Source organism: Mustela putorius, unplaced genomic scaffold, assembly GCF_011764305.1.
Source record: "Mustela putorius furo isolate JIRA1106 unplaced genomic scaffold, ASM1176430v1.1 tig00000788_pilon_pilon_pilon, whole genome shotgun sequence".
Taxonomy (NCBI): Eukaryota; Metazoa; Chordata; class Mammalia; order Carnivora; family Mustelidae; genus Mustela; species Mustela putorius.
Window position 1 is genome coordinate 10,643,207 of NW_025421481.1, and position 22,423 is coordinate 10,665,629.

General features: G+C 35.2%; 1 protein-coding gene across 4 annotated transcripts in view; it reads left to right on the forward strand.

Moving 5' to 3' along the window:
* CEP83 (centrosomal protein 83) overlaps window positions 1-22,423 on the forward strand; it is a 134,505-nt gene that overhangs the window by 86,635 nt on the left and 25,447 nt on the right. For all 4 annotated transcript variants that reach the window (XM_013054201.2, XM_004748538.3, XM_045084842.1 and 1 more), the window contains exons 7-10: window positions 1,512-1,643; window positions 8,022-8,136; window positions 9,662-9,806; window positions 9,920-10,069. In XM_013054201.2, coding sequence (XP_012909655.1) covers window positions 1,512-1,643; window positions 8,022-8,136; window positions 9,662-9,806; window positions 9,920-10,069 — 542 coding nt within the window. The remainder of the gene's footprint in view (window positions 1-1,511; window positions 1,644-8,021; window positions 8,137-9,661; window positions 9,807-9,919; window positions 10,070-22,423) is intronic.

Consider the following 22,423-nt stretch of genomic DNA (forward strand, 5'->3'; position numbering starts at 1 on the left):
GAGCACATTGATATGTTTTGAAGAGTAGAAGTCACCTTTTTATTTTTTGGATGAAGCCTCTGACAGTATTTACTGGTTTCCTGAACTAAAGTTCTATCATTGGACCTTAGACATGAGGCAATTCAGAATGGTACTCTTATGTTGCTACCCTTCCATCCTTAATGTATTTATAGTGACAGAATAAGTGGGATGATTGCAATTGAATATAGCATATGATCCCAATGCAGAGCTTTCATTCAGGTCATTTAGAATGATGATTTTCAGGACAAGTTGAATGATTACAAAAGATGGGAGGTTCATTTGTGACATTTTCAAAAGAGCCTGTAGTTAATTTTATCATTTGTCAGATGAAATGAAAAGAAGCATTTCTTTCTTAGATTTTTCTGGCTGTCATTGTGCCCAAAGAGTATCATTTTATATGTGAGGAAAACAGTTTTTTCCTGAATTATTTGTTGAATATACTCTTGTCATATTTAAGATATGTAGGAAATGAGATCTTATAAAACTGTGAAGCTTATTCTTAAATTTCAAACGTTTTAATTTTAACTATTTTGAGTTGAAATTTATTTTTAAAAAGCATTTAGTTTTCTTTCTAATGAAAGAGTACTATGAGTGTTATCAACCAGAAATTTTCTTGACAATTTACAGATTTAAGAATCTTTATAATATGATGGGTTCAAGAGCTGTGGAGCTCTTTGTTCGTACTTCCAGAGTCTCCAGATTAGTTGAGGATTGTGAATTTTTAAATCTTGTGTTTTTATTTGTTAATCTACTTTGATTTTCAGATTTTTAGTTCTCACTACTACAAATGAACCCTTTCTTCTACTTTCTATTATGCTTTTATATTTCTGTTATGCATTGAAACCCCCCCAAAATGTTTGTTTGAATTGTGTCAACAATAAGAGTAAATCGGTATCAAGTGAGTACATTAGGTACTCTCTTTCATGAGAGAAGTATATGTTTTATTTTGTTGGTGGCTATCGATACGTCATTTCTCCAGAGACTGTTGTTGTATATTTCCTGGATCAAATATCTTTCATTTGAATTCTACCAATTACTTTGAGAAAACTCTTGTTGCTTTGGTGCATGTTAATATTATTGAGGTTTTGAATAATTTGAGGTAGTATGATTATACATATATTAAGTCAAGCAGAGAGAGTCAATTATCATAAGGTTTCACTTACTTGTGGAGCATAAGGAATAACATGGAGGACATGGGGAGATGGAGAAGAGAAGTGAGTTGGGGGAAATTGGAGGAGTCCATGAGAGACTGTGGACCCTGAGAAACGAACTGGGGGTTTTGGAGGGAAGGGGGATGGAGGGTTGGGTGAGCCTGGTTGTGGGTATTAAGGAGGGCATGTATTGCATGGAGCACTGGGTGAGGTACATAAACAATGAATTTTGGAACACAGACAAACACACACACACAAATTTATTTTAAAAATAAATAGTGTTTCTTTTTATATAATTATAAAATTATGAATAAATTTAAAAATATTTTTTAATAAAAGGCTGAAAAACAGTCAGCTAAACTACAGGCTGAACGTTTGGAAAAAGAACTACAATCAAGCACTGAACAAAATACTGTTCTAATCAGTAAATTGCATAAAGCTGAGCGGGAAATAAATACGTTGACCAGTAAAGTAAGTCATTTTAATGTTTCTACTTCATTTTTTGGAATGCTTGATTCTGCATAAGGACAAATTTTATATTGAAATTGTTTACTTCTCTATATTGAAATCTTTTTTTATCCTATCATTCTGCCTTCCAAATACATGTAAAATCTGACTAATTTTTACTACTTTTCCTGTGACTACTCTTCTCCAAGCCATGATTTCTCTAGGTTCAATTTTTACAGTAACCTCCTGACTCTCTACCTATTCAGAGCTCTGCATGAGCTGCCTCTGCAGTCTTTCTAGAGCCATCACAGTCCATTTTCCCTCCTGTCCACTTTGCTCCAGCCTTACTGGCTTTCTTCTCACTCTTACTTCTGTCCTAGGACCTTCGCACTTGCCTGCTGACATGGTCTTCCTTCAGATCCATGTAGTTTGCCTACTTGCCTCTTTCAGACATCGCATTCTCAGAGAGGCCTTCCTTGTCTTCACTTTGTGAAATACCATCTTCCCTCTTCTGCCTCACTGTCTGTCTTTTTTACCAGCTTTATTTTTCTTCATAGCTCTTAACAGCATTTGGTATATTTATATTTGTTTATTTTTTGTCTCTCCTTTTCTCTCCCACCCCATTTTCCTTTAATCAAATATAAGCTTGTATCTCCATCTCCTGGAACAGGCACTCTATAAATACTTGTTAAATGAGTGAATTAATAATAGCAGCATGGTCTGCATTTATGTTATTTTTAGTTATTTTTTAAAAAAATATTTATTTATTAGAGTGTGTCAGAAAGACACAGACTGTGTCAGAACGAGAGGGCAAGGGGCAGAGGAAGAGAGAGAATCTCAAGTAGACTCCCCACTGAGCATTGAGCCTGACATGGGGCTTGAGCCCAGGACCCAAAGATCATGATCTGAGCTGAAGTCAAGAGCCATCCACTTAACCAACCCAGCCACCCAGGTGCTCTTATGTTATTTTTGAAAGAATATATATAATGGTTTGCATGTCTTTTATTTTTTTTAATTTTTATTTTTTTTAAAGATTTTATTTATTTATTTGACAGAGAGAGATCACAAGTAGGCAGAGAGGCAGGCAGAGAGAAGGAGGAAGCAGGCTCCCTGCTGAGCAGAGAGCCTGATGCGGGACTCAAGCCCAGGGCCCTGAGATCATGACCTGTGCCGAAGGCAGCGGCTTAACCCACTGAGCCACCCAGGCGCCCCTGCATGTCTTTTATATACTAGGTTTTCTCAGGAGCTTACAGTTTTTCCCCTCATATGCTTTATGTATAAAGAATCTGATAACCAGAAATAGGAGAGCAATGATGAAAATATTTTTTAGAAGACTGTAGTGAATAACAATATCATATCTTCTCTGGAGTTAAGACAGACTAGATTCAAATTCCATTTCTTTTTCTTACTAGCTGTATGACCTTGAGCAATTTACTTTCTCCTTGAAAATTTGTGTTTTTCTTTATAATGCAAGACTAATATATACCTTATAGATTATGGCAAAATTAAATGCAATATTATGCACAAAGCACTTTGCATAAGGTCTAGTAGATAATTACCCAAATATTATTAATAGCTATTATTAATGTTAGTACTTGGGGGCATCTTCAAGATCTTAGAAATAAGTGTGGTTTCTGAATCAGTGAAATCAATTATTTTTCATCAGAGCAGAGTTATGTAAAATTACCTTGAAAAACAAAAGAGGTCCCAGATCAGAAGGAACTTACTATAGCCTAGTAGAAGTGAACTTATCTAAAGGAGTAATGTAGTCGTCATAAATGACTTGGCCAAGAAATTACTTGAGAGAACTTAGGCAGTGTTCATAACAGAAGTGAGAGTTTTAGTAGAATCTATGAATTCTGTCCCATTGAAGAGATAATTCTTATTGTGGGAAGGAATTCATCAATCTGTTTTAAATGGTGGGCATGAAACTATCAATTCATTTCATTCCATTTGTTCTGATTATATGATCACCAAACAACTTTCTGTTACTTAATTTCCCATGTAATTTTGTCTACAGGGAGAGAATGCACACTGGTCCTTCAGACTTAGAGTGTTCTGTTTTCCATTATAGTTTTTTCTCACAGCTCTGATTTTATAAACCAGTCTTTATAAACTTTATTAATGTGAGTCCAGCCTTGAGAGTGGTGATTTCGGTGTCCAAAAGGCCATAAGCCATGATACTGCATGTATTAGATGCCACCCTTGGGAGATAGTCTACCCAGTTTTTTCCATGGCAAACACATACTCTTATGTTTGTAGATTCTGTCTCTAGTGACGTTTACAATTCTTGTTTGAGTTTTTTACTTTACAGTTTACGAAGTGGTTTTGTAGCCAGTGTATTTAATTCATTAGACATAGCTGATGCTAGAAAGAATATGTGAAAATTAGGCAAGAAGATTTTTAATTGTTGAAATAGTTTAATTCAGGTGTTTTCTAGGCTAGCTTTTATGTTGAGACTAAAATGTATTTAGAAATTAAAAACTGTCATTTTGGAGGGGGTAGTGAAGTACAATAGAAAAGTTCATGGACTTTGAATCAGATAAATCTGTCTTTTGATCCTGACTCATTTATCTCACTCATTACCTGTGTGACTTCTAATTCGCTTAACTTTTAAGTGGGAACAATGCCTTTTTCTGTCAGGATTTTTCTAAGATTAAAGATGGTATTGAATGCAGTAGATAGTAGCCTATGATGAACATAATAGCAACAGTTTTACACTAGTGATATCCTTAAAGGAGAAAAAGATATACATGAAGAACATGGAACTTTAAGCCTATGACAAATTCCATTCCTCATTATATAAATCTGTAGAACTGTAAGCAAGTTTCCTCATAGATGAAATGAAACATCATTCTGGCTCATCCCTAGGAACTCATCCAGCCTACTAAGATTGTAAAATAAATTAATAATTTAATTGCTTCCTGATTAACCTAAGTAGATTTTTTTATACATCCAAATGTATACATATTGAGATAGAGTTCCTACAGTGGTAGAGTATACAAAGAAATGGAATATACAAAGAAGTAAATTCAGGAAGTTCTGCCATGCCTTTTTTCCAATTCTGATATTGCTAAGAGTTTCCTAATTTTAAGGGCACACTTGTGTTTTTTGCATATAAATGGCATATTAAAAACCACCCTTCAGCTTTAGACAAACCAAGTTTTCATTTGGAATCATGCATGTAAAAAGATTTCATTGGAAGGATAAATTTTAAAATGATATTTCAAACATGATTGTCACAGTTTTCTTTGCAACTTGAGATTTTCATCAATATTTTGCAACTCTAGCAAATGGTTGTTTGCAATGCAAAGGAGCACCTGGGGTGTATTTGTCTAAGTTATTCAAATTTTGTAAATGTTTGTCAGGTTTTGAACAGAATTATGTCAGTGTGATTCAGTGTCTTGTATTAAAAAGTATTGCTAATGGTGGCCTGAAAATGGCAACCTTGAAGGTATTTTACATTCAATGAGATAAATTCTGGTTTCCTCAGGAAGTGTTTGATCTTTAAAACTCCAATAAAATATGCAGTTTAAGGAAATCATCCCACATAGTTATCCTTATTAGCTACATTAATGAGGTCATACCATCCTTCAGACCTTTGAAAAAAGATCAGAGTTTAAGTACTATCTCTTTGGAATTTGTGTCAAGAGCTTCTTGAATAATACAGTTTTCCAACTCTATCTTTCTTGCTTACATATGTTTTCTTGCATGTCTGTGTATATGTGTATGTGTAATTTTAACAAATTCTGAACCCTTGTAAAATGCCTAATACTGCCATTTTTTTATGGTTCTTAAAGTTAGTAGTACTGGTAGTACTTTCTGGATACTGAGCTTCTGTTACATCAAAAGCATAAAGCAAATTGGCAGCATGAAGGCTCAAATGGAAAATGTATTGTGAGAAAAAACAAGAGAGACAGGATATCTTGGCCCCAGGGGAGCTTCAGAAGACTCTGTATCTCTTGAAATTATATGTAACATTGTAACCTTATACATTTTGTTTAGGAAATGATCTCTAGTTTTCCTAGGAATTTTGAGGCCTGATCACAAGAAAGGTAAAGAACCAGGGATCTAGGGTCAGAGAGAAATGTTTATTGTGACTAGTTGGGATTTGATTCAGATTACTTATAGGAAGTGCTACTGTTTGTCATAGCTCAGTAATACAATTCATGTAAGTTTTTCATTTTTAATCCTTTTAATATATTTTTAAGAAGTTAAAAATTACTATAAGTGCATTCATTATTTCAGGATTATAGAAACATGGCACTAAAGGAAAACTGAAACTCCTATAGATCCATAGATAAGTAAACTCAAATGCAGCAAGGACAAATACTTTGAGTGTATACCACTAGTTTAATAATAAAAGTAGGCCTGAAGTCAGACTTCACTTGTTTGACTTCCTGTCTACTGTTCTTTCAGTTTCAGTAATTACAATTTAGTAGAACAATATTTTCTCAGAAGAAATAGGTTTTTATATATTTCATAGTTCTTGTTGAAATGAATGAAATTTTTGCAAAATAAGATGGCTAAAGTTTTCCACCTCATATTTAGAGAGGCTACAGTGTGGCTTATTAATTAACTGCTATGTTATTCTTAACCTTTTACAGCTAGTATATAATAGCAGGTTATAATTTCATTTGTTATAGAAATTGGATTTTCATTATAGTTATATTTCTTCAAAATTTTAAGACATTTATAGTTTTAATTCTGTCTGTCCATGAAATTAAAATGTAGTAGAGCCCAATCCACAGAAAGTTTAAGTTGTTAAAATAAATAAAATTTCTTAGCTGCTTTCATGTAGTTGAAAATTGTTCTGTGAGACTTATTTTCAGTAATGTTTAAAATTGCAAGCCTGGTGTCAGCACAATGTATTCATTTTATGTAGTGTCATTAAAAAATCTGTAAGTTTATTTGGAAGCAAAACATGCATCTTAAATGTGGTTAGCAGTACAAAGGCAGCACAGTACTTGCTTTTCTATTTTTCTTTAAGTGAGAATGTTGACCAAACCATTCCTTACAGTGTTCTTAAGACCTTTCATAGATGGAATCTCCTTTGGTAAAACACTTCTATTTCTCATCCTTACCCTCTTTGGCTCTAGAAGCTTTTTCTCATTTGTTTCTAACTCCCATCTTCAGTTTTTATAGATTTCTGTTGCACTGAAGTATATGATCCTCTACCCTCCTGTTCCCACCATCTGACATATTTGATTTGTATATATGTGTGGTTTTCTCTTCTAATTTCACAGTTTTATGCATTAGTGTGTCAGAGTACAGATTTATCAAATTTTTATATCTGTATTGGTTAAATCCTCGTTATAGGATTAACTCTAGGACTAACTTTAGAAGTACCTTATGAAAGGGAAAGGATATAAAATAGTAGAGGGCAGTGCAGATAGCTGGAAGGATGAAGCTTTCTTGTTTGCTTCTGTAACCCCAGCTCCTAAAACTGTACTGGGGCACATAATAGGTACTCAGTAAATATTTATCCAATGAATGAATACTACTCATGAACTAAAATCATTCCGTTTTCTGAAGGGTTGTCTCAGAGAAATCTAAAAATGGTATGTGATTAGTTAATCATATGGAAGATACTGACAATTATTTCTCTTCACTCAGGGCTTTTCAGAGAATTAGATTTGGGCAGTAAAAGTTTAAATTAGATTTATATGTTTTGTACTCATTCTTCCCACTGCCACCACATCCACACATACACATACACACACACACGCACACCAAATTCAGCTGATTCTTCCTTCTTGCCCACTTTGTCAATCCTTTGCCTTCTAATTGGCATCTTTACTTTCATTTTCTCAATCTTAATTTGCAATTAGAGTTAATTTTCTGAAACAAAGTTGACTGTGTCACCTTCAGTAGCTAACAGGCTACGCGGCCCTTTTGTGCAGCAGATAATGTTTATTCCCCGCCACTTCACAGATTGATTGCATGCCTTCCTCTGCGTGAACGCATAGCTCGTTGCTTTCTTGCAAGGATACTGTTGTGACATTATACCTTTATAACATTTTATGTGCTGTTCCTTCTACCTAGAATGCCTTCTTGGCACCAGCACTTTTATTAAAAGGAGGTTTTTGGTTTTTTTCTTTGAAGATGAGCCGGTCATTGACTATTGGATTTTAGGTACTTTTAGGTAAGCCTTTTAAGGCAAGATTAAGCCAGGTGACCCCAGCCTGATGTTTGTAAAGAAATAACTCGATTCTGTTAGGAAATTCTGTTTTCTTGGTACCAGATACTGTTCAAAGCCCTGAAGCACCTTCCCTCTTGGAAGGTGCTTATACTGTGTACTCTGCTTTCCAAAACATTTTCTCATTTCTGCTGATGTTTTTGGGTAAGCAGCTAATGGCAAGAAAATGACCTATAGTAATTTCAATTTCTAATTATCAACAGGTAAAAGAACTTAAACATTCAAACAAACTAGAAATAACAGACATCAAACTGGAGGCAGCAAGAGCTAAGAGTGAGCTAGAAAGAGAAAGAAATAAGATTCAAAGTGAACTGGATGGTAATATATGATTTCCCATGCTTTTTACTATTATTTTTGCATAGAAACAAATTATTAATATAGATCAAACTAAATTTTTATTTTTGAGCCTAACTGAATTTTAATCTTAGAGCACATATGGATTGTTTTTTATTTATGTTGAATGTTCATTTTGCGTTGTATCTCTTAAAAAAATCAGTCTTATGTTTATACAGTTATTTGATTAACACATAAATTAAGTGAAACTTTCCAAATGGGATTCCATACTTTCTGGGTTTATAGTTGTGAATCTGTTTAGATCATGTGATTATTAGTCCCAGACCATTTTAGTGATGTGAGACCATTTTAAGAACGTAAGGAAGAGGGACATCTGGGTGGCTTCTCCTTCTGCCTGTCGCCTGCCCTGCTTGTGCTCTCTCTCTCTATTCCTGACAAATAAAATCTTAAAAAAAAAAAAAAATAACATAAGGAAGATAGGTAGATCGTAGGCCCAATTTTTGTTTTTACGTAGACACTAGGCTAGTTACTGAGCCTCATTTGTTTTTAAAGGGTGTTTAAATCAGCTGTTTTTGACCTATAACTGTTCTCAAGTTGGTCTTTAGCTGAACTGGTCTCTGTGGTTTTAGGCAGAGCTTATGATGAATTAGTGTTTGTATCATTAATCTCTACTTGATGTTGATTCATGAATTTCTATAGAATTTAGGGAGTAATTTTTCAAGGGATGTAAAGTGTTTGTGATCTAGTTTTGCATTCTTTTAAAATTTTGTGTTACATATGAATTTGTCATAGTTATTCCATCTGCAAAATACTTGACATATCAATGTAAGGAAAATTTGTGAATTCGTTGGATAAACTTGAAAGTTTCGAATTTCTATTTCTTTTTTTTTTTTTTTTAAGATTTTATTTATTTGAGATAGAGAGTGAGAACAAAAGCATGAGCTGGGAGGCAGAGAGAGAGGGAGAAGCAGACTCCCCATTGAGCAGAGAACCTGATGTGGAGCTTGATCCTAGGACCCTGGGATCATGACCTGAGCCAAAGGCACCTGCCTGACTTAACTGACTGAGCCACTCAGGTGCCCTTCCAATTTTTATTTCTATTGGTAATCCAACAGTTCTGTTAGAATGATAGGTTTTGAAGGGTTCCATGATTTTATTCACTCTACTTTCAACCAGCTTTATGATGATGCTGTCTCTGGGGCTAAGATTACAAAACCCTTTTAGAAGTGGAGTAAATATTTATATCTCTTTGGATATCACCTAGGTTGATGCCCCCAGTTCTCAAGAGTCAAGCGAGTAAATATATCTAGTCTTTTATTAAAGTGTTTATATATGTATGCTAAATAAAATGACAGAATAGTTAACTGAGTTTTAGTCTATTTCATTCTTAAAAGGCTTACTAATAACGTAAAGATCTTTGAGAATACATATCCAGACTTAAATTTCTGCGGTCTTTTAGTTGTCTTACCAGCTGATGGATGCTTGCTGTTATGATTTTCAGCTTGATAACTTTGAATACAGCATATCTTTTTCCTTAAAAAAATATTAGGATTACAGTCAGACAATGAAATTCTCAAGTCAGCTGTCGAACACCACAAAGCTCTCCTAGTAGAAAAGGATCGTGAATTAATACGTAAAGTACAAGCTGCCAAGGAAGAAGGTTATCAAAAACTTGTGGTATTACAAGATGAAAAGTAAGTACTTAATTACCTTATTTTGTGTTCAGTCTCCTTGCAAATGAAAACATTTTGCTGTCATAGCATCCTCATTGTAGTTTTTGTAACATAATTATCATCTGTTGTTTTAGGATAGAACTTGAGAACAGATTAGCGGATTTAGAGAAAATGAAAGTGGAACATGATGTCTGGAGGCAATCTGAAAAGGATCAGTGTGAAGAGAAATTGCGGGCTTCACAGATGGCAGAAGAGTCGGCCAGAAGGGAACTTCAGAGTATTAGGTTATCTATGCATATATATATTTTAAACTTCATTTTGGAATGAATGATCTTAGAGCTATCAAAACATTATAAAAGTCATACACAGAATTCCTACCTGACCTTCACTGAGATCGCTAAAGATTGACATCCTATATAGCCATATTACAATAATCAAAGCTAATATACTAACATTAATATAATCAGGAAATAAATAGTACTGTATCAAACCTATAGATTTTACTCAAATTTTACCAGTTGTCCTACTGATATCCTTCTTCTGGTCCAAGATCCAGTCCAGAATCATACATTGCCTTTACTTGAAAATTGCTAACCAGTTATTTTAGAGATTATCCCTCAATTTGAGTTTGTCTTAAATTCTTTATGATTAAATTCAGGTTATATATTTCTAGCAAAAATAACATCAAAATCAAAGTCATGTTTCTTCAGTGCATTATATTAGGAGGTGTATTACTTGTTCCCTTACTAGTGATGTTCACTTTGGTTAAGGTGATGTTGGCCAGATTTTTCCAGTATAAAATGACTGTTTTTTTCTCTTTGTAATATATAATTACCTTATGGGTAAATACTTTGAGACTATGTAAATATTTTTTGTCATACTTTGTCATCATACATTTTTCCACTAATCTTAACACCCAGTGACCAAATCTGAGACAGTTTGAACAAAGAAATAAGTTATAATATAATGTTATAATCCATAGGATAAAATAAAAATCTATGTGTCTAGATGACATAATGTATAATATTTAGAAGAAAAGCTCTTTTCAGGAGAATTCCAACTAACAAACATGGAGAAAATGACAGAAATAGGAAAAGATCATTTGGCAAACACTATAGTAGAAATGATAGGCATGATGTCACAAATTTTCAAAGGTTTTCATCATCTCTGCAGACAGTCATAATTTTTCCTCTCTTGCACTATTAATATTGTGTGTTAATGGATTTCTTAATCTTGAACCAACCTCCATTTCTGGAGTAATTATCTGTTTATTCTATAGAAAACAATCTGTTAAAGCTCTCTGTCTCTATTGTGGGATCAATTTTGATGATCTGTGTTTTCATAAGAAATTACTTCATCTTGGTTTTCAAATTTGTCTGCATAGAGGTCTGCAAAATAGTTTTTATTTTTCAATTTGTTCTGTTTTAATGAATGCTTACTTTCCCTAGGTTATTTCTTATTTATATATGTGCTTGCTTCCTCTATTTGTTAATCTAGTCGGCTAGTGCTTTGTTGATTTTATTCTTCTTATTGTGATAAAATATACATAACAAAATTCACTGTTTTAATCATTTTAAGCATATAGTTCCATATTTTTTTAAACTAGGAATTAGATTTATGGAGTCAACTGTTTTTCTATTTCCTACCTCATTAATTTCTACTTTCTTCTTCTTTCTGTGTTGTTCTGCCACTAAGAAGTTTTTATAGTTTTATTAGTGTTTAATGTACATAAAATAAAATTCACCCATTTAAATAATGTGCAGCGTGATGCCTTTTGGTATTTGTATAAAGTTTTGTAATCATTACCACCATAGTAAAAGCAAAGAACAGTTCTGTTACCCTAAAATTTTCCCTGTGTCTCTTTGCACTTGACCTTTCCTCTGATCCCCAGCCTTTATCCATGTTGTTGCATATATCAGTCTTTTTCATTCCTTTCTGTTACTGATTAAGATTCCATTGAATGGATGTAACATGATTTGTTTATTCATTTTCCTTTTGATGGGCAGATATTTGGGTTGTTATTAGTTTGGGGCTTTTATGATTAATGTTACTATGAACATTCATGTAGAAGTCTTTGGGCATACAATTTTATTTCCCTTGGTTAAATATCTAGGAATGACATTGCTGAGTGATGACATATAGCAGTACTGTTCTGCAACATATATAGCAAAACTGTTTTACAGAGTGATCATGCTGTTTTTCATTCCCATAGCAACGTATGAGAGTTCCCCTATGACAGTTCCATTTGATTCACACATCTTAACTGACACTTGTTATTATCAGTCTTTTTAACCTAACTCTAGCGGATGTGTAGTAATGTATCATTGTGGTCTTAATTTGATTTTCCCCAATGACTAATGATGTTTAGATTCTTGTAATATGGATTTTTGAAGTATTCATCCACATATTTTGCCCATATTTAAAATTAGGATGTTATTTTCATATTGAGTTGTAACAGCGCTTTGTTTTGCATACAAGCCCTTTGTGAGATACATATTTGACAGGTATGTTCTAAGTCTGTGGATTGCTTTGTTTATTTTAATTGTGTCTATTGAAAGCAAAATTTATTTTGACAAAGTCAATTTTATAATTTCTTTTTCTTTTCTAGTTTGTGTGTTTTTTTTTTTTTAAATTTTTTGAAAGCTTTGCCTGATCTTGTGTCACAAAAATTACTATTTTGTTTTCTTCTAAAAGATTAGTATTTTGTTTCTTACATTTGGGTTATATGATCCAGTTCATGTTAATTTCTGTGTAGTGTGAGGTGATGGTAGACAATCATTTTTTATTTCCACATAGGTATCCAGTTGTTCCAGCATCATTTGTTAAAGCAGTCTTTTCCTCCATTGAATTGTTTTGGTTCCTTTGTTAAAAATCAGTTGTCCATTTAAATGTGTGTATTTCTGGACTCCGTCCCATTGTATTGATCCATTTGTCCGTCTTCATATGAATATCACACTGTCTTGACCACAGCGGCTTTATAGTAAGTTTGATGCAGGTAGTGCAAATCCTCCACCTTGTTCTTTCTTTCTTTCTTTTTCTTTTTTTTTTTTTAAGATTTTATTTATTTGAGAGAGAGAGTGAGCATGAAAGGGGCGAGGGGCAGAGGGAGAAGCCAGCTCCCTGATGAGCAGAGGGCCCAATGCGGGACTTGATCCTGGGACTCCAGGATCATGACCTGAGCTGAAGGCAGTTGCTTAACCAACTGAGCCACCCAGGTGCCCCACCTTGTTCTTTCTTGAAAGATTGTTTTGGGTCTTCTAAGTCCTTTGCCTTTCCACATAAATTTTAAAATCAGCCTATCACCTTTTCCCAAAAAGGCTTGTTAAGGTTTTGATTGGAATTATAATGAATCTGTAGCTCAGTTTGAGAGGAGTTGTCATCTCAACAGTACTGAGCCTATCCAATCCATGAATATGGCATGTCTCTTCTTTAATCAGATCATCTTTAATTTCTATCATCAGAATTTTATAGTTTTCATTGAATATGTCATGCATATCTTAATGTTACATTTTATTCCTCAGCATTTTTATGTGATTATAAATGGGAGCAGTTTTTTTAAAATTTCACTTTCTGGGGCACGTGGATGGCCGGTGGGTTAAGCCTATACCTTCGGCTCAGATCATGGTCTCAGGGTCCTGGGTTCGAGCCCCACATTGGCTCTCTGCTCAGTGGGGAGCCTGCTTACCCCCCCGCCTGCCCCCGTCTCTGCCTGCCTCTCTGCCTCCTTGTGATCTCTGTCAAGTGGATAAATAAAATCTTAAAAATAAAAAAATTCACTTTCTGTTTATTGCTGGCATGTGGAAATATAGTCAGTGGACTTTTATGTAAGGATCTTGAGTCCTGTGACCTTACTAAACTCATGTATTTTCTACTAGCTGCTTTGTAGATTTTGAGTTTTCTAAGATCATGTTAATATACTTTATGCTTTCTTTTAATTTGTTTTTTTGTTTTATTTTGAGTTGGGAATTTACTCAACAAGTATTCTTCATTTTTGTTAGTAAAGTTTCTAGTATGAGATTTTTCTTATCCCTGTTTTAGGTATATTAAGTATATTCTCTAAGGTTTTAATTATTATCTTTTAGGACTTGTAATTTGAGTTTACATTTTCCTTTTCACCCAAGAATTAATAGAAGTATTAATAGAAGGTGTAGTTGTTTAATAAGAGAAGAAACTAATAGTTAGTTAGGACTGTCAGAATAAAGTACCACCATCAAGAGGGTTTAGACAATAGAAATTTATTTTCTGATAGTTCTGGACATTAGAAATTTGAGATCTCAAGGTATTGTCAGACTTGGTTTCTCCTGAGGCCTCTTTTGTTGTTGGCTTATAGATGGTTACTTTCTTGCTCTGTCCCACACTGCCTTTCCTTTGTGTGCCTGTGTCTAGTACCTTTCCGTCTTCTTATGAGGGTACCGGTCATATGGGTTAGGATTCATCGAGATAGCTTTATTTAACCTTAGTTACCTCTTTAAAGGTCCTCTCTCCAAATGCAATCACATTCTAAAATACTCCTGTTGAGACATCAACATACAAATTTGGGGGAGACACAGGTCAGTTTGTAGCAGAAGGTTTTTTAATTTCCAGCTGGGAGGCTTTTTTAAATTTATAGTTTTATTGCATTATAATCGGAGAATATTGTTTCTATTAGTTCTAATTTATGGAATGCATTGATTTTGTGTGTGTGTGTGTGTGACATAATATATTAGGGCCAGGTCTAGGATTAAGCAAGTGAGACACCCAGGATAAAAAATTTTGTGTCAACACTGAACATGCTCTAAAGTGAGCTTTAAATTCCAGTATACTTAATGTACAGTGTTTTATCAATCTCATTACTTGGGAAAAATTAATTCAGGCAGAGATATATGTATTATTTACTCATGTCAGTTTTTATGAATGATTACTTTAAATGTTGACTGCTACAATTCTGGAGTCATAAATCTGTAGTGGATTTGGAGAGTCAGTTTTGTCGTACTCTTCGCTTTTAGAGGAGTAATTTTCTTTTCTTTCACCATTCTACACAGGTGAAGCTTTTTTTGTTTATTTCTCCTTGACAATATCTAGAAAGGAGAGAGATAATTTCCCCCAGAAAAACCCCTACTTTAATGTTTTATCCTATTATGATTCCACAGTTTAGCCAGTTAGAATGTTTTCTGTAAGAATTTAAACCTAATTCTCCTGGTTTGGTTTCTGTTGACATTGTGATAGAGGTCAAGCAAACTGTTACTACTTGGAGACAATAACAAACATAGCCCTTAGGGCTTTTTGTTTGTTTGTTTTGCTATATAAAATAGCATTCATTTCTTCAGCTTTTCTTTAACAGAAATAATTTTCTTTTCCATTAGTCACTTTGATAATTTTTTTGATTTCTCTTCAGTTTCTCGAGATCATTTCTAATGTATAATTAACCCCAACTTATGTTAAAATGAGGACATAATAACTAACATAAAATATAGCAGAAAGAGTAATTTGCAAAATTTATATGACATTTTTGAAAAAAAGATTTTATTTATTTGACAGAACACAAGCATGGGGAGCGGCAAATAGAAGAAGAGGGAGAAGCAGGCTCCTCAAGGAGCAGGGAGCCTGATGTAGGGCTAGATCCCAGGACTCTGGGATCATGACCCAAGCTAAAGGCAGTCACTTAACCAACTGACGTGCCCAGGCGGCCCTGTACCACTTCTTTTTTTTAATGGTCTGCAATTGTGTTTTTCTCATGGCAGTTCTGATTTTCTAATTTATAAGTCTACCTACATAAACTAGATCTATTTTGGTCATTTATTAAAATAATCATGATTGTAAGCTTGTCTTATTTAGAATTTATAATAAGTCAGCAAGAGACTACCTGTAGAGAAAAAAGTCTTGCTTAAGGAGCTGAAAAGTCTCAGTCATATAAACCAGAAGTATCCATTTATTTACAAACAACAAATATCTGTGATAAGTAGGATTAATTACTGCTTTTGCAGATGCTTTAAATTATTAATTACATACTAGTATCCTGTCCTCACTGAAGTGGTTTGTTCTTAAATTACATTATTAAATAACAAAATTGTTACTCTTTTTTTTTAAATTTTTTTAAATTTTTAATTAACATATAATGTATTATTAGCCCCCGGGGTACAGGTCTGTGAATCGCCAGGTTTATACACTTCACAGCACTCACCATAGCACATACCCTCCCCAATGTCCATAACCCCACCCCCCTCTCCGTCTCTCCCTCGCTCTCTCCCCACGGCAGCCCTCAGTTTGTTTTGTGAGATTAAGAGTCTCTTATGGTTTGTCTCCCTCCTGATCCCATCTTGTTTCATTTATTCTTTTCCTACCCCCCAAACCCCTCACGTTGCATCTCCCCTTCCTCATATCAGGGAGATCATATGATAGTTGTCTTTCTCCGACTGACTTATTTCGCTAAGCGTAATACCCTCTGGTTCCATCCACATTGTCGCAAATGGCAAGATTTCATTTCTTTTGATGGCCGCATAGTATTTCATTGTATATATATACCAAATTTTCTTTATTCATTCATCTGTTGATGGACATCTAGGTTCTTTCCATAGTTTGGCTATTGTGGACATTGCTGCTATAAACATTCGGGTGCACGTGCCCCTTTGGATCACTACATTTGTATCTTTAGGGTAGATACCCAGTAGTGTAATTGCTGGGTTGTAAGGTAGCTCTATTTTCAACTTTTTGAGGAACCTCCATGCTGTTTTCCAGAGTGGTTGTGCCAGCTTGCATTCCCACCAACAGTGTAGGAGGGTTCCCCTTTCTCTGCATCCTCACCAGCATCTGTCATTTCCTGACTTGTTAATTTTAGGCATTCTGACTGGTGTGAGGTGGTATCTCATTGTGGTTTTGATTTGTATTTCCCTGATGCCGAGTGATGTGGAGCATTTTTTCATGTGTCTGTTGGCCATGTGGATGTCTTCTTTGCAGAAATGTCTGTTCATATCCTCTGCCCACTCTTGATTGGATTATTTGTTCTTTGGGTGTTGAGTTCGATAAGTTCTTTATAGATTTTGGATACTAGCCCTTTATCTGATATGTCATTTGCAAATATCTTCTCCCATTCTGTCCGTTGTCTTTTGGTTTTGTTAACTGTTTCCCTTGCTGTGCAAAAGCTTTTGATCTTGACGAAGTCCCAATAGTTCATTTTTGTCCTTGCTTCCCTTGCCTTTGGCGATGTTCCTAGGAAGATGTTGCTGCGGCTGAGGTCGAAGAGGTTGCTGCCTGCTGCGTTCTCCTCAAGGATTTTGATGGATTCCTTTCTGACATTGAGGTCCTTCATCCATTTTGAGTCTATTTTTGTGTGTGATGTAAGGAATGGTCCAGTTTCATTTTTCTGCATGTAGCTGTCCAATTTCCCCAATACCATCTGTTGAAGAGACTTTTTTCCATTGGACATTCTTTCCTGCTTTGTCAAAGATTAGTTGACCATAGAGTTAAGGTTCTATTTCTGGGCTCTTTATTCTGTTCCATTGATCTGTGTGTCTGTTTTTGTGCCAGAACCATGCTGTCTTGTTGATGACAGCTTTGTAATAGAGCTTGAAGTCTGGAATTGTGATGCCACCAACTTTGGCTTTCTTTTTCAACATTCTTCTGGCTATTTGAGGTTTTTTCTGGTTCCATATAAATTTTAGGTTTATTTGTTCCATTTCTTTGAAAAAGAAAGGTGGGCTTTTGATAGGGATTGCATTAAATGTGTAGATTGCTTTAGGTAGCATAGACATTTTCACAATATTTGTTCTCCCAATCCATGAACATGGAACATTTTTCCATTTCTTTGTGTCTTCCTCAATTTCTTTCATGAGTACTTTATAGTTTTCTGAGTATAGATTCTTTACCTCTTTGGTTAGGTATCTAGGTATCTTATGGTTTTGGGTACAATTATAAATGGGATTGACTCCTTAATTTCTCTTTCTTTTGTCTTGTTGTTGGTGTAAAGAAATGCAACTGATTTCTGTGCATTGATTTTATATCTTGACACTTTACTGAATTCCTGTACAAGCTCTAGCAGATTTGGAGTGGAGTCTTTTAGGTTTTCCACATATAGTATCATATCATCTGCAAAGAGTGATAGTTTGACTTCTTTGCCGATTTGGATGCCTTTAATTTCTTTTTGTTGTCTGATTGCTGAGGCTAGGACTTCTAGTACTACGTTGAATAGCAGTGGTGATAATGGGACATCCCTGCCATTTTCCTGACCTTAGCGAAAAGCTCTCAGTTTTTCTCCATTGAGAATGATATTTGCGGTGGGTTTTTCATAGATGACTTTGATGATATTGAGGTAAGTACCCTCTATCCCTACACTTTGAAGAGTTTTGATCAGGAAAGGATGCTGTACTTCGTTAAATGCTTTTTCAGCATTTATTGAGAGTATCTTATGGTTCTTGTTCTTTCTCTTATTAATGTGTTGTATCACATTGATTGATTTGCAGATATTGAACCAACCTTGCAGCCCTGGAATAAATCCCACTTGGTCGTGGTGAATAATCCTTTTAATGTACTGTTGGATCCTATTGGCTAGTATTTTGGTGAGAATTTTCACATCTGTGTTCATCAAGGATATTGGTCTGTAATTCTCTTTTTTGATGGGGCATTGTCTGGTTTTGGGATCAAGGTAATGCTGGCCTCATAAATGAGTTTTGAAGCTTTCCTTCCATTTCTATGTTTTGGAACAGTTTCAAGAGAATAGGAATTAATTCTTCTTTAAATGTTTGTTAGAATTCCCCTGGGAAGTCATCTGACCCTGGGCTTTTGTTTGTTTGGAGATTTTTGATGACTGCTTCAATCTCCTTGCTGGTTTTCTATTTCTTCCTGGTTCAGTTGTGGTAGTTTAAATGTCTCTAGGAATGCATCCCTTTCGTCTAGATCATCAAATTTGCTCATAATATGTTCTTATAATTGTTTGTATTTCTTTGATGTTGGTTGTGATTTCTCCTCTTTCATTCATGATTTTATTAATTTGGGTCCTTTCTCTTTTCTTTTTGATAAGTCTGACTAGGGCTTTATCAATCTTATTAATTCTTTCAAAGAACCAGCTCCTAGTTTCATTGATTTGTTCTGTTGGTTTTTTGGTTTCTATTTCATTGATTTCTGCTCTGATCTATATTATTTCTCTTCTCCTGCTGGGTCTAGGCTTTCTTTGTTTTTCTTTCTCCAGCTCCTTTAGGTGTAGGGTTAGGTTGTGTATTTGAGACCTTTCTTGTTTCTTGAGAAAGGCTTGTATCGCTATATATTTTCCTCTCAGGACTGCCTTTGTTGTGTCCCACAGATTTTGAACTGTTATGTTTTCATTATCATTTGTTTCCATGATTTTTTTCCAATTCTTCTTTAGTTTCCTGGTTGACTCATTCATTCTTTAGAAGGATGCTGTTTAGTCTCCATGTATTTGGGTTCTTTCCAAATTTCCTCTTGTGATTGAGTTCTAGTTTCAGAGCATTGTGGTCTGAAAATATGCAGGGTATGATCCCAATCTTTTGATACTGTTTGAGACCTGATGTATGACCCAGGATGTGATCTATTCTGGAGAATGTTCCATATGCACTAGAGAAGAATGTATATTCTGTTGCTCTGGGATGGAATGTTCTGAATATATCTGTGATGTCTATCTGGTCCAGTGTGTCATTTAAGGCCTTTATTTCCTCGTTGATCTTTTGCTTATAGGATTTGTCCATTTCAGTGAGGGGAGTGTTAAAGTCCCCTACTATTATTGTATTATTGTCGATTAGGTTTTTTTTTATTTTGTTATTAATTGGTTTATATAGTTGGCTGCTCCCATGTTAGGGGCATAGATATTTAAAATTGTTAGATCTTCTCATTGAACAGACCCTTTGAGTATGATATAGTGTCCTTCCTCATCTGTTTTTATAGTCCCTGGCTTAAAATCTAATTGATCTGTTATAAGGATTGCCACCCCAGCTTTCTTTTGATGTCCATTAGCATAATAAATTGTTTTTCACCCCCTCACTTTAAATCTGGAGGTGTCTTTGTGTCTAAAATGAGTTTCTTGTAGACAACATATTGATGGGGGGTTTTGTTTTTTTTATCCGTTCTGATACCTGTGTCTTTTGATTGGGGCATTTAGTCCATTTACATTCAGGGTAACTATTGAGAGATATGAATTTAGTGCCATTGTATTGCCCGTAAGGTGACTATTACTTTATATTCTTTCTGCTCCTTTCTGATCTTCTACTTTAGGGTCTCTCTTTGCTTAGAGGACCCCTTTCAGTTTTTCCTGTAGAGCTGGTTTGGTGTTTACAAATTCTTTTAGTTTTTGTTTGTCCTGGAAACTTTTTATCTCTCCCTCTATTTTCAATGATAGCCTAGCTGGATATAGGATTCTTGGCTGCATGTTTTTCTCATTTAGTGCTCTGAATAGATCATGCCGGTTCTTTCCAGCCTGCGATATCTCTGTGGATAAGTCTGCTGCCAGTCTAATATTTTTATCATTGTATGTTACAGACTTCTTGTCTGGGGCTGCTTTCAGGAATTTCTCATTGTCACTAAGACTTATAAATTTTACTATTAGATGATGGGGTGTGGACCTATTCTTAGTGATTTTGAGGGGGTTTCTCTGCACTTCCTGGATTTTGATACTTGTTCCCTTTGCCATATTAGAGAAATTCTCTGCAATAATTCTCTCCAATATACCTTCTGCTCCCCTCTCTCTTTCTTCCTCTTCTGGAGTCCCAATTATTCTAATGTTGCTTTGTCTTAAGGTATCACTTATCTCTCGAATTCTCCCCTCGTAGTCCAGTAGTTGTTCGTCTCTCTTTTGCTCAACATCTTTATTCTCTGTCATTTGGTCTTCTATATCGCTAATTCTCTCTTCTGCCTCCTTTATACTAGCAGTCAGAGCCTCCATTTTTGATTGCTCCTCATTAATAGCTTTTTTTATTTCAACTTGGTTAGATTTTGTTTCTTTTATTTCTCCAGAAAGGGCTTTTATTTCTCCAGACAGGGTTTCTCTAATATCTTCCATGCCTTTTTCGAGCCTGGCTAGCTCCATGAGAATTGTCATTCTGAACTCTAGATCAGACATATTACAAATGTGCATATTGATTAAGTCCCTAGCCTTCAGTAATACCTTTTGTTCTTTTTTTTGTGGTGAGTTTTTCTGCCTTGTCATTTTATCCTGATAAGAATATATATGAAGGAGGGAATAAAATACTAAAAGGGTGGCAAAGACCCCAGGAAAATGTGCTTTAACCAAATCAGAAGGGACCCCAAATCGTGGGGGCAAGAAAGAGGGGAAAAAGAACTTTAGAAAAAAAAATTAAAAAAAATATATATATAAAAGAAAAATATATATATTAGACTGGTAAATAGAACAGGGTCACCCACTTAATTTTGGGAGTTTTTGGTCTCTTAGAAGAAACCACCTCCCCAAATTTTAAAGAATGTAAAACATATATAAGGGTAAACACAATGAAGGGATAGAATATGACTATAAAGATGAAAAAACATTTTTTTAAACCATTTCTAAAAAAGGAGTTGATATGGTAAGTTGGTTTGGAGAATAAAGAAAAAGAAAATGGAGAGAATTTGCTCAGGCTGGAGACTAGAACAAAGCCCTGTGTAGATTTAGGGACTATTTTGATCTATTAGAAGAAGTTGCATCCCAAATTTTTTTAGAAGAAATAAAAACCTATGTGTATACAAAAAATAAAGTTAGATACATGAAGGATAGAATATGACTATAATAATGAAGGTTCAAAAAAGATTTTTTTTTATGAAAGGTATTGGTAAGACAAACTAGTTAAAAAGTGCTAAAAGAGGAAATGTTAAAAGTTAAAAAAATGTAGCAGAAGAAAAAAATAATGAAATAAGATAATAAAATAATAAAATAAAATAATAAAAAATAATAAAATAAAATAATAAAATAAAATTAAATTAAAACATTTAAAAAAAATTAACTTTGCAAGACTAAAGAATCATGGGGAGAAAGCCATGAATTCCATGCTTTGCTTTCTCCTCTGGAATTCCGCTGTTCTCCTTGGTAAGTGAGCTTGGTCTTGGCTGGATTTCTTGCTGATCTTCTGGGGAGGGGCCTTTTGTAGTGATTCTCAAGTGCCTTTGCCAGAGGCGGAATTGCACCGCCCTTATCAGGGGCCAGGCTAAGTAATCCGCTTAGGTTCGCTTTTGGGTGCTTTTGTTCCCTGAGTGCTTTCCCTAGAGTTCCGGAGGACGGGAATGAAAATGGCGGCCTCCCAATCTCCAGCCTGGAGGAGCCGAGGGCTCGGGGCCCCACTCCTCAGTGTACCCTTGGAGAAAAGCGCTCAATCACTCCTGTCTCCCTGGCCTCTGGCTGCACTCCGAGCTCACCCAGCCTGTGACCAAGCGTCTCTGTCTCTGGCACACAGCCCTGCCTGGAGTCTCCAAACCCTGCAGATCCCTATGCTCTTCGGTGGGGTTGGGGGGTCTCCCCAGATCTTTTGGGGTCTCTCCTCACAGAGCAGTGGCCTGTGCCATGGACCACAATTTAAGGTAACCCCAAGTTGAGAGATCACTCCTCAGCTCCATCTCTGTAGGCGGCTTCCCCGCTTTAAGACCTGCGAGCTCTGTGGCACTCAGACACCCCCAATCCCTCTGAGACCACGCTTTCCCACTTGCCCCCCCCCCCCCCCGCGCCCGGCTTA